This window comes from Eupeodes corollae, chromosome 2, assembly GCF_945859685.1.
Source record: "Eupeodes corollae chromosome 2, idEupCoro1.1, whole genome shotgun sequence".
NCBI classification, from domain to species: domain Eukaryota; kingdom Metazoa; phylum Arthropoda; class Insecta; order Diptera; family Syrphidae; genus Eupeodes; species Eupeodes corollae.
This window is the reverse complement of record NC_079148.1, coordinates 40,915,857-40,933,948: the sequence shown is the minus strand read 5'-3', so window position 1 is coordinate 40,933,948 and position 18,092 is coordinate 40,915,857. Positions and strand designations below refer to the sequence as shown.

At 32.3% G+C, this 18,092-nt stretch overlaps 1 protein-coding gene across 1 annotated transcript in view; it reads right to left on the bottom strand.

The window, feature by feature from the left end:
* Window positions 1–18,092, bottom strand: part of LOC129948484 (putative uncharacterized protein DDB_G0277255) — a 38,485-nt gene that overhangs the window by 7,548 nt on the left and 12,845 nt on the right. Inside the window, exons 3-4 of the mRNA XM_056059497.1 lie at window positions 2,994–3,947; window positions 2,000–2,123 (exon numbers count right to left, since the gene is read on the bottom strand). Of these exons, the coding sequence (XP_055915472.1) occupies window positions 2,000–2,123; window positions 2,994–3,893 (1,024 nt within the window). The 5' untranslated portion in view covers window positions 3,894–3,947. The remainder of the gene's footprint in view (window positions 1–1,999; window positions 2,124–2,993; window positions 3,948–18,092) is intronic.

Sequence of the window (18,092 nt, the reverse complement as noted above, 5' to 3'; positions counted from 1 at the left end):
AGAGCCCTTTCTGCATCTTTTTGCCTTATTATCTGTATACAAAAATTTATTTGAAGTCGATATCTGTTCTGGTTCTTGAGCTATGGACGACGAAAAAAACGTCGCGAACGTACGGACGTACAAACGTACGTACACACGCACGCACAGACATCTTTCTAAAAATCTTTTATTTTGACTCTAGGGACCTTGAAACGTCTAGAAATGTCTAAATTTTCAATTTGACAAATCGGACCCATTACAATAACTTCCTATGGGAAGTTAAAAACTACAAAAAATTTTAATTGAAAATTTCGTAAGAAATGATATTCAGTTCTCGATATTTCGTGATCAATAGAAGATATTGACTTCAAATTCATCCAATTTGTATTTGTTTATAAAAGAAATAAAAACTTTTAAGAAATGCTACTAAAATTCGTAAAAATTGGTTTTGTACTAAAAATATTAAAAAAAAAAAAAGATTTTGAAATCAAACTATTTCATTAAATACTAAATGTTGTTGGTAATTTTAAAATTTTTAAAGATAATTCAACTGACAACTTTTTTAACAAAATACGAAACCCTTCAATTTTTTAAGCGAGAAAAATCGACAGACGGGATGGGAAGTTATCATTGTGGGTCGCATCTCAATTCCCAGCCTCTTTTTTCGTATTGAAATCGGTTAATTAGCTCTCGAGAAAAATTAAAAACAAAATAAAGGTTCTATAGGGAGTGCCTTTCTGAAGCAATAGAAATATTAAAACAATCAGCGAATATTACAAAAAATCTATCGGTTTGTTTTTGAGAAAATTTCGAATTTTCGATTTTTGATCATAAGATTTGTACGGAGACTACTGTCATATTTAGTCTTATAAGAATATATGAAAATTCTGAACTTGAAGTCCATCAACTGAATGGTTTGGGCTGTAGATAGACAGAATCGGTGGATCCGCTTTTTTGAGTTAGTGTTTTTTTGACTCCTACCATCGTAATGTCAGGTTTGATTGAAATCTCGAGTTCGAATTTTTTACGAATGCAAAACTTGCCAAAGAGTTCCTATATGTTTAAAGTAAATATGAAAATGAAGATTGAATTAATAGTTAACAAGACAGTAAATTTTGACGAAATGATTTTTCGACAAAAGTGAGTTTCGATTAACAAAAAGTAACGTCGATTTTGTGTTGTAAAAAATTGGAAATAAACTACAGTTCATTAGCCAAGGGAATATGTGTATAAGTCCCTTGCAATTTGGTGTACACTTAACTGTCCTGAAATTGAGCATTTTCTGGGTTTGAAACTGTTTTGACATAGCCTTAAAAATGTTTGTGAATGTTTTGCTATTTAATGGATTAAGTCTGATCTGTAAGATATTTTTCAGAAATATATTAAAGAGTATTTAGAAGACATTTTAAATAAGGTTTCCATTGGTAGATTTGATATTACAAGAAGTTTCTTGAAAATTGAGTTAGTGTTTCTATGTGCCTTTATGCTTCGAAAAGCCTTTATGATTTTTGGAATTATTAGTTTTAGAGTTAATTTTTAGAGCTGAGTTCGAATCCGAGCTCCGGATAAATGATATATATTCAAACTCAGAAATACTAGTTTTCAACATTATGTTTGTACCCTTAAGAATATAATAACATAAATTGCTTTTATCCCGGTTTTCGTGTTGCTTCTAAGAACCGTTTTAGCATAAGGTTTATCTATGCCAGGTAAAGACTAATGATGATTTTTTTGAAAAATAAATATAGTACTGAATAAGGCATACTTAAAGGGCATATTGAAGTAATGGATTGTAGATTTTGAAAAATATCATGAATTTTGTTGAAAAAAAATACTTCACGAATTTACATTGCCTAAAAAAAGCCTTTTTCGAATTTTGAAAGGTTTTACTTCAAAAACCTGATATTATAGATTTATTTTGAGATCGAACTAAAGCCATCAAAAGTATTAGAAAAATATAATTTAATTGTCTGCTGCATAACCTTATTGAAAAGTGTTACGACTGTAAAATAAAATTTACCATTATAATTTTTGTTGACAACTAGCATTCTGCTGTGACGTAGACTGTTTCTAGTTGGCGTATGTCTTCCTGCTATTTTGCTTCCTTTAATATTTTGTGGTACTGTTGTTGCCATATAGACTGCCTGAAAAGAAGATTATTATTGTTAATTCCTAAATTATTTTATTTTACATATTTCAACACTAAATTTTGTATTCGCCTTTTTCGACATCATCTCGAATTAAAAATAAAATTTGATAGACATCACTCAAAAAAAAATAATAATTACATGAAAAAATTGTATAAATTGCATTGGTGTAAAAGGGCATTTCGTTTTCCTGACATTTCAATTATTTTTAAATCATCTCTTATGTTTAAATTGGAAGTAGATTGAAAAGTAGGAAAAAATTATAATTTATCTCATGAAGATAGTAATTATGGTCTTATAGCAATTATTATATTATCCATAATTATAATTCAGCTTTTTATTGTAATTAATTTTGATCTATCTCAGTGTGATTTACAGTTATTAACTACTTTAACCCTGAACCTCAAAAGCTAAACTATCAACTGCTTTCGTTAAAATACACGATTTCCCGTTCTAAAATTCATATCTGCTTGCCATGCGGCTGAGGCTTAATAGGTGTGTTTTCAGCTTCTTTTTAATATCTATCGATTAAGTGGGATTAAAATATCTCAATCATAAGTTAATTGATTCTATACTTGCCGCAATACACCGCCCGGCATTTCCTACAGCAAAAAAAAAAAACATGCTAATACGTAACTATTGTTCCTGAACCTATATTTTAATTCACACCACGTTAACTGATTCATCTTTTTTTTTTTTAATTAGCTACTTATAAACTCTGTACTTTTATAACCACTAAAAAGCTCTAATTAATTGATAATTTAAGTATCAAAACAGAGATTAAAAACTATATTTTAATTTGGATAAGTCTTTTTTTTGTAGGTTCTCACAATAAAATTTTGCACTATTTTCGAAATCTGCACTTACTTGTGAAGGCTGTGAACTTATGCTAAAGTCCATTTCAGATGAAATTGGTTTGTGTTGAATTGTGGAATATTGTACTGAGTTCGGGGAGTCCTTGAGTTTCGAGTTTGGACCGATTGACGAGATGGGTGAGGAATGCGCTGAGAAGGCTGTACTTGGTCTGCTCATTTCCGGTGAATTTGATTTACTATTATCACGAATTGGCGAAGACGAATGAGGCGGCGGAGGGGGAGGTGGTGGCGGAGGTGTTGGCGGTGATGCAGGCACATTAACTTGAGCACTTTTAAAAATTGCACTATTTTCTGGGATATTCTGATATTTGGGTTGGGATTTTGGTACTATTGAAAGCTTCTGATGGTCTGGCTGGGCTCCAACGCTGCTGGAGGATAAGAGAGATTCTTCGGTTGGATCTTCAATGTTGTTATTGCCGTTTAGACCGAAAAACTTTGATTTGGCATCATTGAGCGCCGCTTTGACAGCCGATATACCGCTATATCCGTTTGTATCTAAATGCTGACTAATTGGACGGCTTAACTGAGACTGTGACTGAGACTGAGAGTTGGGTTTGTTTACTTGGCTGTACGGACTATTGTTGTTGATATTATTGTTTGGTGAGTAATGATGAATAATAGGTGATGGGGTTTTAATTGAATTTTGATTGTTGTTGGCATGATTATGGTTAAGAGGACTATTTGTGATATTTTGTTGTTGTTGTTGTTGGTTCGATCTTGAGGCATCAAATTTAAATGAAATATCAGCATAAGGTGAAGTTGTATTTGTATTCATTGTGACAATAGGTGTTTTTGGTGAATTTGTATTTGAATTTGGCAAGATTGTATTTAAATTGTCATAAACACTAATTGGACGATCATCAGTAGTTGAAGTAGCCATATTTAAAATCATTTAGTTTGGTAGCCTTCATTAAGAGGATAGTTCCTTAAGCACTTTTTAAGAGTTCTGAAAAAAAAAAACAAAAAAAGAATATAATTTATTATGATGTTGTGTTCAAAAACTGTCAAAAATATTATAAACATAAATAAATAATAGGCACACCCAAATATCATTAAACACACAAAACTTAAGCCATACGGAAGGAAAACTAAATCACTTTGTCAATTGATCAAAACTTTTTGTAGTAGAAAAATCATCAGATCGTTTTTATGGCAATGCCACACCACATCATGCCCATCAGAAAAGCTCAACGACTTTGAAAAATTGTGTGTCTGTAATATTTTTGAAGTTCATCAAGAATAAGAACAGAATTTTTCAAAATCATATCCACACTTAAATATAAATCAGAAAACATGGCATTTAATAGTATGGAAGGCAGTGTTGTAAGTTTTGAAAACTTATTTAATTATTTTATAATTTTGAGTAATATTATTTGGAGTCTAAAACGACTAAACTAGTTGTTGAACAAAAGACAGGTATGAAGTCGTATAGATTTATAATTTAAGAATTTTTAAATTTAAAGATTTAATTCAGCGAAATGTTCGATGTTTAAAGTTTCTAGTATTGTTCTAAAATCTCTGAAAGTTCTTAATTTTTCTTTAAATTTTATTTCAAAATTTTTTATTAAGTTAATGTAATATTTTACTCAAAACCTTTAAATTTTCTTACATGAGCAACTCCAGTTCTGATCACTTTAACGAGAACATCTTCAACATATGCAACACTTTTCACCCAACCTATTGTGGTGAAAGCATAAAAAGCCAAAACATCGTGGTCGCCATATGTTGCCAGAATTTTGTTTGTTTTTCAAAAAAATCTGGTCGATGTTAATGACTTTTATTTTTAGAATTAAAAAAAGATTCTTTATAAATATATTTATATGAATATTAAAATGTTTACAAACAAACTTATGTGATCTTCACCTTTCTTTGTTGTTGTTCTGATCTTGTTTTTGTTGGTTTGTTTTTATTATTATTTTACTTCCTTTCTTTTGTGTTTTTTATGACATAGAAAAAGTATTTGAATTTAAATAGCCATAAATGCCCTTTTTGAATATTTTAATATTTTATGTGGTACTATAAACATTTTAAATATTTGTCTTTGATCAAAAGAAAAGCAAACTAGATGAGAATTTTTGTCAATAATGTGGGAGATTCTTTTGTGGAAATCATTTCAAAGTTATTTATATTTTTTTAAATTAGTTTTGTATGAAAGTTTTGTTTGAATTTTAAAAACTTTTGTTGTAGACAAATAAGAATGGTTTTAAAGAAGAGCGGAGCATAGAGACATCGAAATATAAAGTTGAAAGAAAAGTTGTAAGATATGTAACTTCAATAAAAAATTTCTTTTTAATCGATGCAAGGCAGAAGAAAAAAATTCATTATTCAATAAAAAAAATTCGTCTTATTCGACGCAGGACAGAAAAAATACTTTCAATACTTTGACCACAAATGGCAAACTTATCTGGAAAAGAAACTGTTCTTGAACACAAAGGCAGCAGTTTTTAATGGCTTTGGCTTGAGGATTAAGGACAATGCCATTTTATGGCCGAACTATGCAATTCCAACATTTTGGAGATAGAGCTTGCACCGCGGTTGTCAAATAATTGTTATAAATGTTGTATCCTTGTTCGCTATTGATAAGAAGCTCTTGAAATTATAAAAGAATTTATAGTGTTTTTCTATTCCCTTACTTTGTCATCACGAATAACGAAAAAATATCCAAATAATACCTTTTTTTAATCTTTTATCAAAGAGGCAGCAAATATTTAGCTTTACTTGTTCATCTCGTTCAATTTGGCACAAAGTTCAACAACATTTGTGAGCAAATTGTGATCGCAGAAAAATCTTTATCTTAATGAAACAACAAGTTCAAACACTTGGGATTTACAATATTTGTTGGTACAATGTTGCCTACCTTTTTTGTAGCATTTCGTGAAAGTTTTTTTTTCCTATACAAAAATAATACAAATTGGATTTGTCTAAGACCATTATTTTACGTTTACAACACCAAATGTAAATAATTTAAATTCTATACCTTAACTTCGTGTAGTATTTTTTGTATATTTTTATTTTTAGCAAAAAAACTGACAGTCGGACTTTTGAAAAAATTTGAATTGAAAAATTCGAAAACTGAATTTTAAGAACAATAAGTTTATTAAGATCAAATAACTTTGAAGGCAATATTTAAGCGAGTTAAGAAACTTGTATTTTTGTTTATACCTACTGCTGCTGCGTTTTGTTGCCATTATTTTTAATTCTGATACATAGAAACTACTCGAACTCGAGAAGTATGACCCCCAATTCCTTCCTTCAGTCTGTCTGTCCTGGCCCCTACAGCCTAAAGCAGTGGTTCGGTTGACCTCATATTTAGAAAGTAAGGTTTTGAGCCGATTTGCGTTTTTATTTGTTTAAAGATTAATAATAACAGTAGTCCCCTTACACTTATTCTGGTCAAATTTTAGACGATTTGTTTGTATTGGTCAAGAAGAGTACTCCCATAAAACCATTATTGCCCAAGAATTAACTAATCGATTTCAATATTTTTTTCTTCAGAAGCTCTAATGCTATTTCAATAATATTTGATAATTTAATTATTTATGTTTTTGATTTAAAAAAAAATAAAATAAACATTTTTTTTTCGAAATTCAATATCTGGAAAATGGTTCATTACTTTTTTACGCAATTAAAATTTTAAATGTATATTACAAAGTTCTAAATAACTTCATACTAAAAATATTTTTAAACTCTTAAACTCAACTTAAACATATTTTTACAAACAAAATTAATTTATAAAAAGCGCTTTAAAGATTTTCAAATACTTTTGGCATTTTAAATTTTGAAAACAAACAAAGATAGGAAATTTTTTAAACAAACTCTTTTTTAAGACTTCAAAATTTTCAGAAAGTAGTAAGCTTATAGCAAGCGTCAAACTACGATTAGAGGCTCATCATAAGTGCATGTTGTTAGTAAAAAAAATAATCCAATTATAGCCTAACACACGCACAAAATACAAAACATAATTAACATTTAACTATCATAGAAAATAAAATAAAATAGGAACGTTTACGATGGTGGAGCACTGGTTTTGAACAATGATTTTAATCCCACCTTATTTAAATTTAAATCTATCGATGAACAGTTTAAGTTATATATAATGGTCATTCGACTTAAAGCTTCATTCTTTCCATAGTTAGTTCTATGGAAGTCAATATATATGAAGGCAAAAGTACGCAAGTAGTGAGTTCCTCCTCGGGAATTCAAATGTACACAAGATAGCAAATAAGGTGCATCAATTTCACTATCAATGAGTTGATGAAGAAATATTAAGTCATTATTAACACGCTATTGATGGAGAGATTGCATTTGAAAAAGCAGAATACGACCTTCATAGGGAGGCAGATCACAAGGATCATCCCAAGGAAGACCCTTTAGGACAAAAAGCGAATAAAATTATATTGAATTGATTCAATACGTTTTTTATGAATTTCGTAATAGTCCAAACCTGTGAAGCATATTCAAGATGAGGACGAACATGGCAATTGTACAAAGAAAGAGTAACAAAGGGATCATTGAACTCCTTTGTCCAGCGTTTTATAAAACCAAGCATAGAACTTGCTTTATTAACAATAAAATTAATGTGATGTGTAAATTCTAAGTTAGAACAGAAATGAACACCTAAATCGTTTAATGTGGAGACGTAACAGAGTTTTTGCTGTGATATACAATACAATACCGATTCGTTTTTTAGTAAAAGTTATCGTCTGGCAATTTAAAGTGTTGAGGGTAAGCCTATTTTTGCGACACCGAAATGTGAAACGATCAATGTCGGCTAGGAAAAGGATACGATCTTGGCTGGGCTTTACTATCTTAAAAATGTTCATGTCATCAGCAAAAACTTCACTTGAGCGTGGAAATGACGATACGTCGGTAATAGACAGGATGAACAGAAAAGGCCCAAGATGGCCTCCCTGGGGAACACCAGATTGAGCAACAAAAGGTTCAGAATGACAATTTCTAAATTTTCCCTCATATGATCTGTTTTTAAGGTATGATTTGATCCAAGCTAAGAAAAATGGAACACCAAGAGCTTTAAGTTTAAATAAAATAATTTCGTGGCTAAGTTAGAAAAGGTGGTGTTCTATCCCCTCTCCTCTGGAACCTAGTGGTGAATGAAATCCTAACTAGTCTGGATGCGGAGGGTTTCAGAGTGATAGCTTATGCGGACGACGTTGCTATAGCAGTTTCAGGAAAGCATCTTAATATCCTAAATGAACTCTTACAAAATGCCTTAGACAGTGTGGACTGGGTGTTAACCCACACAAAACCGATCTGGTCTTATTTTCGAGGGGATACAAAATTCCATCAACCCTCCTTATATTAAAGGAATCCAATTAAAATTCTCAGACGAGGCTAAATACCTAGGTCTTGTCTTAGACAAAAAACTAAATTGGAAACGCAACGTACAGGAAAGAGTCAAAAAAGCTACTGTAGCTCTCTTTTCTTGCAAAAAAGCTATTGGTAATAAATAGGGTTTACAGCCCACAATCACGCATTGGCTATACACATCGGTAATCAGACCGATTTTAACGTACGGTGTGGCAGTATGGTGGACTGCTTTAGAGAAAGGTATAAACAGGGATAAGTTAAATAAAGTCCAACGTTCAGCCTGCCTGTGTATAAGCGGATCGCTTCGCACGACCCCGTCTGCAGCACTGGACACCTTGCTCTACCTTACACCTCTTGACATATTTAGCAAACAAATAGCTGCAAGCTCGACTATTCGCCTCAATGCTTCGTCGCAGTGGACTAACAACAACATTGGCCACTCCGTGATTCTAAGGTACTTAGAATCAATTCCAAAGCACACAGACTACACCATCCCCCAACTACAATTCGACAAGAATTTCCAGATTTCTATACCTACCAGATCTTTTTGGGAGGATAGGACATTCTTAGAGGATGAGTCAATCCACTTTTACACAGATGGCTCAAAAACCAAAGAAGGGGTTGGTGGTGGTGTGTACTCTGAACGACTGAAATTAAGTCTCTCATTCCGCCTTCCCAATCATTGTAGCGTGTTCCAGGCGGAACTTTTGGCGATTAAGGAAGTCTTGTCTTGGCTCAAATAAAACGTGATATCAACATCTGATATCCGTATTTTCTCCGACAGCCAGGCTGCTATCAAATCTCTGGACTCTGTCTCTACAAACTCTATAACAGTCCATAACTGTCGATCATCTCTAATGGAGATGGCGCAGCAGTTTAATATTCACCTATGCTGGGTGCCGGGCCATAGAGACATTCCAGGTAACTGTAAGGCTGATGAACTCGCCAGGAACGGTACAGTACAGCCCATCCTACCACGTTTGGCAAGTACTGGCATACCAACCGCTATTTGTAAACTGCTACTAATGCAAGACGCTGCGAGGAGGGCAGGCACCAGGTGGACCAACATCACCACGTATCAAGCCACAAAAAACATCTGGCCAACACTGGATTTAAAACGTTCAAGGTGCTTGCTCTCTCTAAGCAGATCTCATATAAGCTCGATAATACGTGTCATAACCGGACACTGTCTAATAGGAAAGCACGCCACGAGACTAGGCGTATTCTCAAATGACTTTTGCAGAAGCTGTTTGGACGAGGAAGAGGAAGAAACGGTTCTTCATCTTCTCTGCACATGCCCTGCTCTAGCTCGAAAACGCAAGAATTACCTAGGAGAATTCTTCTTTAACGATCTAAACGATCTAAATCATATCAGTATAATCAGCCTCTCACGTTTCGTAAGGGACTCTAACTGGTTCCATTGAGCTTAGGAGGAAGCCTCAAGATTCATGTGGTATCACAATTAGCCATTAAACTGGCCTAAGTGTGTCCGTTTTCATCTTGGACAGCCACTATAACCTAACCTAACCCTAGAAAAGTCAGTGTAAACACAGTCAACTTCATTCCCTTGTTCTAAAGTGTTAAGATAAATGAACAAGTTCGTGCGACTCAGTCTTTAATTTTTATTTCCAAACGCTTAAAAACTTGGACCTTATACTTTGTGGAATTGAGCAAATTGTGTTTATTTCAGGATATCAAAACGTAGCCAACCAATAATAGGTAATTCAACATTTTAGTTTTCTAATTTTTAAAAATATTCCCTTTTCAAAGCATAAAGTTAAAGCTTTGAATTTTGTGCACAATGTAAAAATAGGATAAATTTAAATAACTTTCCATGAAAACTTTCTATAGGTCATAATTCTGCATTTTTTAATTTCTTAGAGCATATGTTTATAGTACTTTTTAAAATATAGACATAAGGACATTCATATTTCGATGTTTTTACAAAGCAGTATCACAGTTTAAGTAAAAAAACTGGATTTAATTTTATCATTTATGCCCGTTTCAATTTAATATTCAAAAAAACCAGAGTCCTTAGGAAACCCGAAACGGAAATCATATTTTTCTAGATTTCCATACAACATAATGTTGTTCTTCAATTTTGTTGTTGTTCTTCAATTTTGTTTCTGTTTTTCATTTTTCAAAATCCATTTTGTAAGGGCTTTTTAAAAGCATAAAATGGAATAAAGCAAATTATTTTTGAAAATATTGACAGTCGAATGTTGAAAAGCAACGAATTGAAATGGTTTCAATATCTCAGCATTTTTTTAAATTATTATGTTATTAAAACTTAAGAAGTGATACAAATCTTTGATCAACATTTTTTAATTGAATATTTAAATTCAAAAAGTTATATATTTCAATGGCTTTGTTTACATTATACAGACGTGTAGGTATGAAGAAATCTCAAATCACACATTCCAATTCATTCAATCAATCAAAGGCATGCAGCAGGAGAGGCAGACGCAGTCGTCAACACATTATGTGGCCAAAAAAAAGATAGGCTCTTCATCACAGTAGCATCAGCGGCATCATGAACATAAACAACATTTCCTTCCATCCGAATGACGTGCCCTAATGGAAACTCCAATGGTTAAAATCACAGAAGTGGTGTTCCTAAGAAAAACAATACTCAAAAAAACAACAACAAATTGAATCGATCTGAATGCTTACATGTCGTGTCGTTTTTTTTTGATGAAACACAAAACACATTGCGTGCAGGGATAGTGTGTGTGTTTGGGAATCTAAAATCAAATTCCAAAACGAGAAGCTTCAAATCAATCATCGAATTTCGTTGGAGTATTCGACGAATGCTAAATAATTGGAAGCCAGCGACTGAGGGCTTCTAATTAAGTTAATTAAACTTCAATAAGTCGGCACTCGGCATAAGCCAAAATCAACAGCCATACACGCATTTACCAGTTCAGATGTTATATTTATAGCTCAGCGAGACACAAACAAAAAAAAATAGAATCTCCGGATCTCGGTCCATAGAGTGTATAGTGGCGCGTGAGAGTGGGAGGATATGCTAAAGCTCCCATTTATTTATCTATATCTCTATATCTTTACTTTGGGTACGACGGGTACGTCGTCGAACGTGAATGTGCGCTATACTACGCACAAACAATAATATTCAAATGTTTGTTCAATCGCGGAAGATAAACAATTTAACACAAAAATTTGCGTTGCTTTCCGCAAAAAAGCGGGTCAACATACACGCGGAACGATGCAAACGAATTTAGGTTTAATGAAAACATTTTCTCGCTGTTGTGGAAATAGAAAAGCGCGCTGTAGGTAATGTAAAAGTCTATAAGTAGGTATGTCACATAAAGTCTTGGTAGGTGATAATTAAACCGGAAGTTGTAGGCTCGTTATCTGTGTTTGACATTTTGTAACTGCATCAGAGTATACAAATTCGAGAGTCGTGTGTTAGGATTGATACATGTATTTTTATGGTCACACATTTAGGTCAGGTGTAAGGTTACAATACATAAAATAATGTCCAGGACTGGACTTACTCAAAGTTTTCTTGATTGATTTGATTTGAACGTTAGATATTATTTAAAAGATAAATGAGATAAAAATAACACAAAAACCGTGTCCGTTTCCCAAGAACAACAGAGAGTTTTGTTGCTGGTTGGGCGTATATTACTTTCAAAGTATGCCATAAATTGAAATTAAGTTCAGAAAATATTACTAAGCGAATTATTACTTTTTAAGAGGAGTTATTGCAATGTAGTTGGTCCAAATTGTAGAATTAAAACCTCAGAATCTAAATCAAAGGTAGTTTTTTGTGTTTTGTCGTTATAACTTTTTTCGTCGGACATAAGCTGAAGAACCTTAAGAGATATCGCTATCAAAAAATGTTGTTTGACAGGTAATAACATCAAAAGATGCAGAGAGGACTTTAAACATATTAGATTGGTCTGCTTTTACATCAGCAATTTCAACAAAGGGTATAATTAGGTTAACCCCGAATATCTCTCGAACTAATAATTTAGTGACTCTTATTACATATCGATCAATCGGTTTTCAAAGACGCTGGGATGCGACCCACACTGATAACGTCGTTTGTCGATTTGTCCTGCTTAAAATTTTGTAGGTTTTTTGTGTTTTGTTAAAAAAGTTTACAGTTGAATTATTATTAAAAATGTTAAAATGTTTGCGTTTGATGAAATAGTTTGAATTCAAAATAAATTTAAGTTAACCAATTTTTAGCAATTTTGCGCACTAGTTTTTGTAGATTTAAATTTTTTATGAAAAAAACTGAGTGTTGGATTTTATAAAAAATTTACTGAATTTTGAAAATTTTATTTTTCGTGAAATAAAAATAGTTTGAAGCCAATATTTATAAATTTTGAAAGTAAGTTTTTACCAAATTTTAGTATTGTTTTTATTTTTTTGTAAAAAAACTGTCAATTCAATTTTTCTTAAAATTTGACTGATTGTTTAAAACAATATTTTCTATAGAATTAGTTTAGAGCCATAATCTCAAATTTTTAAAAAGATATTTAAGTCAAAAATCAATTTTTACCAACTTTAAAAAATGGTGTTTTAGGTTATTTTTTTATTTTTTGTTGGCAAAACATTCGAGGTGACAAATATTATTTTTTTCAGTTTTGTTGATTTATAAAAAATCCCTTTATTGGATTTTTTCCAAAAATACATTTTCTTGGTATCACGTTACAATATATAAAATAAAATGTAATTCAAGTCTCTAGCGTAATTCAAGTATCTAGTGCGTAAGCGGACCGATTACAATTTTTTATGGGCAGTAAATATAAAAAAAAAATTGAAAAAATATTTCTCAAATAACCTTTTTGGTATTTTTCCACCGGGATATCTTGGCAAGAATCAAAGATTTTGGCTTCAAACCCATTTTATCTTACAAAACATTGTTTTCAACATTTGGTAAAACGTTTTAAAAATTTCAATTGACGTTTCTTAAATAAAAAATAACAATCTACAAAAAAAACATTACACAAAGAATATCTCATAAAAACGAAGTTTTTGAATTAATTATTTCGTTTTATACAAAATATTGTTCTTAACTTTTAAATAAGTTGCCTTTTTAAATTTAAACTGCGCCCTCGATCTTTATATTCTTAGCTATGTAGATAAATCAAGCACTGGCTTTGGAGTAGAAATTGTATACGTACCTATTTTCCCATTTTTATTGCGTCTAAAATGTCAAACATGACGGCAGGTTTTTTGTTTTTTGTTTCAAAGTTTGGTGGGCGTTCAAAATAAAAACGGATCAAGACATCAGAGTTAAAATAAATTGAAAAATTATGGTCGGGGTTGCTGATGTTTAACATATTTCACCCAAAAGAGGCTGATAACGCGTGGGCTGAACTATATGTATCAGTGCTCAGCCATATGGGGGGCGACTTTAAAAAAAAACCTGTATCACTCTAAAGTCTATAAAGTATTTACTTACATACCTATAGTTTTTATAATGATGCATAATTTTATAGCTTTACCATCTGTGAGGGAAGACTACAGAAATGAGTGCTCTTAAGATGATTTTTTTTTTCTTGTATAGTGAAGAGGATGACTTTTCTTTATTTAACGCCAACGCATTAACGGTTGACCAGATTTTTTTGAACTTTGACAGAGAGTTGTTATGGTTGTTTATGGTGCGACACTTAAGATATTGTGCGTCTTTAAACTATATATATATTCAATTAATTAATTTATTCGATAGCCTATGGAGAGGTAGAAATTTATTTCGATTTAGGTTAAGATTTTTAGGCTTTGTGTGTGTGGAGTGGACTTTGAATTGACATAATATACCTCTTTAATATGTGGATGAATAAAAAATAATAGATTTCATATAATTTAAACAAGATTCAACGGAAGTATTAGATAGATAAAATTTCATATATTTTTAAGTTAATAATAAATATATAATTTATTAATTTGAGTGTTTTTTTAGAATAAAAATGAATGTATAATTACAATACGAGGGGTATGAGGGAAGTTTAGTATCAGGTGTCTTTCTTTTAATTAGGATTTATAATTAAGGAATTTTATATGAATATCAGATAAGGTTTTCGAATAAATTTGTATTTCCATATAATTTAGTAGGTATTAAGTTGAATAGCTGTTAAAATGTATTTATTAATTTTTATTTTAATAAATTGGTTTCTATATTTTAATCACTCTAAAAATTACTATTATCGTTAGAAACCCGCAATTTATTTCCTTTAATTGTTTTATCTGTTTTACCAATTTTGTAAAGTAAAGTGGTTATAATCTGACATATGTATTTTAAATATTCGTTCTCAAAAATAAATTATTTTTTTTTCAACTCTTATCAGCTACCAGCAATCAAAGTTTTTGCAATCAAATTATACATTTTCTAAGGCTTTTGATTAATTTATTTTGAATCCAACCTCAAAATCAATGTATAAGGAATTTTTTGATACAAAACGTTTCATAATTAGAAAAAAATACGTGTATAACGCTTTTTGAGGTTATATCTATATATACAAAATCATTGGCACTTTTCGTTGTAATGTAATAACTCAACAATGCCTTTACAGATTTGGCTAATTTTGGTCTTGAATTATTCGTGGAAGTCCAGAAAAGGTTTGTACACAGAGAAAATTAAAAAAATCTTGAAAAAGTGTTAAATCAACATCTTTCTATAGTTCACAATATACAAACAATTTTTACTAATAAACGGTGATTTTTTAAGAGCTTGAAAACTTTAAAAAAAAAAAAACGCATGCAATTTGCAAAATCTCATCGATTCTTTATTTGAAACGTTAGATTGGTCCATGACATTTACTTTTTGAAGATAATTTCATTTAAATGTTGACCGCGGCTGCGTCTTAGGTGGTCCATTCGGAAAGTCCAATTTTGGGTAAATTTTTCGAGCATTTCGGCCGGAATAGCCCGAATTTCTTCGGAAATGTTGTCTTCCAAAGCTGGAGTAGTTGCTGGCTAATTTGTGTAGACTTAAGACTTGACGTAGCCCCACAAAAAATAGTCTAAAGGCTTCAAATCGCATGATCTTGGTGGCCAACTTACCGGTCCATTCCTTGAGATGAATTGTTCTCCGAAGTTTTCCCTCAAAATGGCCATAGAATCGCGAGCTGTGTGGCATGTAGCGCCATCTTGTTGAAACCACATGTCAACCAAGTTCAGTTCTTCCATTTTTGGCAACAAAAAGTTTGTTAGCATTGAACGATAGCGATCGCCATTCACCGTAACGTTGCGTCCAACAGCATCTTTGAAAAAATACGATCCAATGATTCCACCAGCGTACAAACCACACCAAACAGTGCATTTTTCGGGATGCATGGGCAGTTCTTGAACGGCTTCTGGTTGCTCTTCACTCCAAATGCGGCAATTTTGCTTATTTACGTAGCCATTCAACCAGAAATGAGCCTCATCGCTGAACAAAATTTGTCGATAAAAAAGCGGATTTTCTGCCAACTTTTCTAGGGCCCATTCACTGAAAATTCGACGTTGTGGCAGATCGTTCGGCTTAAGTTCTTGCACGAGCTGTATTTTATACGGTTTTACACCAAGATCTTTGCGTAAAATCTTCCATGTGGTCGAATAACACAAACCCAATTGCTGTGAACGGCGACGAATCGACATTTCACGGTCTTCAGCAACACTCTCAGAAACAGACGCAATATTCTCTTCTGTACGCACTGTACGCATTCGTGTGGTTGGTTTAATGTCCAATAAAGTAAACTGAGTGCGAAACTTGGTCACTATCGCATTAATTGTTTGCTCACTTGGTCGATTATGTAGACCATAAATCGGACGTAAAGCGCGAAACACATTACGAACCGAACACTGATTTTGGTAATAAAATTCAATGATTTGCAAGCGTTGCTCGTTAATAAGTCTATTCATGATGAAATGTCAAAGCATACTGAGCATCTTTCTCTTTGACACCATGTCTGAAATCCCGCGTGATCTGTCAAATACTAATGCATGAAAATCCTAACCTCAAAAAAATCACCCTTTACTTAAAAGCCGATTTGAACCTTTGGCAAAACAATCGAAGAAGGTAACGTTATTTCTGTCAAACAAATTTAACGTGATCATATGTCATTTCGTTTATTTTTACAATCGAATATAACCAAATTGAATATTCAACAAATACATTTATGTGGCACAATCTTGCAAGCCGTTTCCAATAATGCAGGTGGATTATATTTCTTGGAATCACCTGGTGGTACAGGCAAAATTTTCGTTGTATCATTGATTTTAGCGACTATTCGATCGGAACTGAAAATTGAATTGGCACATGCATCTTCAAGAATTGCTGCTACATTATTAGAAGGTGGTCGTACCGCACACTCTGCATTTAAATTGCCATTAAATGTATGGGTGATTGAAACTCCAACTTGTTTCTTCGAGAAATGTTGCTATGGCAAAAGTTCTGCGATTAACGTCAATTATTTTATGGGATGAGTGGACAATGGCGAACAAAAATTAATAGAAGATTTTAATCGAAGATGCAAAATTTACGCGGTAATCAACAGCTGTTTTGGTGGTGCTCTGATATTGCTGTCAGGAGACTCTCATCAAACATTGCCTGTCCTTCCTCCATCAACTACTACTGATGAAATAAACGCCTGTTTAAAGTCATCAGCTTTTTGGAGATATGTACGAAAATTGACACTTAACATTAATATGCGTATTCACCTAAATAATGATGCAACTGCCCATGAGTTTTTAAAACAATTGTTAGAAATTGGTGATGGCAAAATACCAATCGACAACCAACGGATTGATCACTTTACCGAACTATTTGTGTACAATTGGGCAATCTATAGATGAGTTAATTGAATGGTTTTTTCCGAATATTCTTCAGAATAAGAGAAATCATGATTGGTTGAGAGAACGGACCATTTTAGCACCGAAAACTTTCATTTCAATGCCATTTCAAATTCCAGCGAAATTGCCAGGTGTAGGCACTACACATAAATCAATTGACAGTATTAAGAATCAAGATAAGGCAATGAATTACCCAATTATATTTTTAAATTCATTGGAACCGGCTGGTATACCACCGCATTGCTTGGAGCTGAAAATTGGTTCTTTGATAATATTATTGCGAAATATTAATCCACCAAAACTATGTAATAATAAACCAGATTGGCAGTGAAAAAGTTATTGCCAAATTTGATTGAAGCTACAATCTTAACTGCTAAATAAAAAGGAGAAGTGTGTTTGATACTGCATATCCCTATGATTCCAACTAACATGCCATTTGAATTGAAAAGATTACAATATCCTGTGCGTTTATCACTTGCGTTGTTCATAAATAAGGCCCAATGACAAACACTTCACGTTTGTGGTGTCAATTTGGAGGGATCATGTTTTTCACAAGGCCAACTTTATGTTGCCTGTTTCAGAGTCGGTAAACTCAACTGTTTATTTATTCATGCTCAAAATGGAAAAACTAAAAATATTGTTTATCCAACTGTTTTAGACCAACCATTGGGTCATTTTTTGGACTTTTAAATAGCTAGCAATTTAAAATATTTTTTTGTTTGAATACATGAACTTAATAATCATTTTTGTATTACTATGCCTTATACGTCGCGAAGCACGTACCCGGCCACTAGTAAATTCATAAAATATCATCGTAAATAAAATTTCGTAATGATTTTCCAAAAAGGACATTTCTTTAATATATCGTTCAGAAATTGTCAGGGTATTATTTATTTTTCGAAAAAAAATGTATCTCAATCTTTACCTGGCATAAATTAACCTTAAATGGACGCTT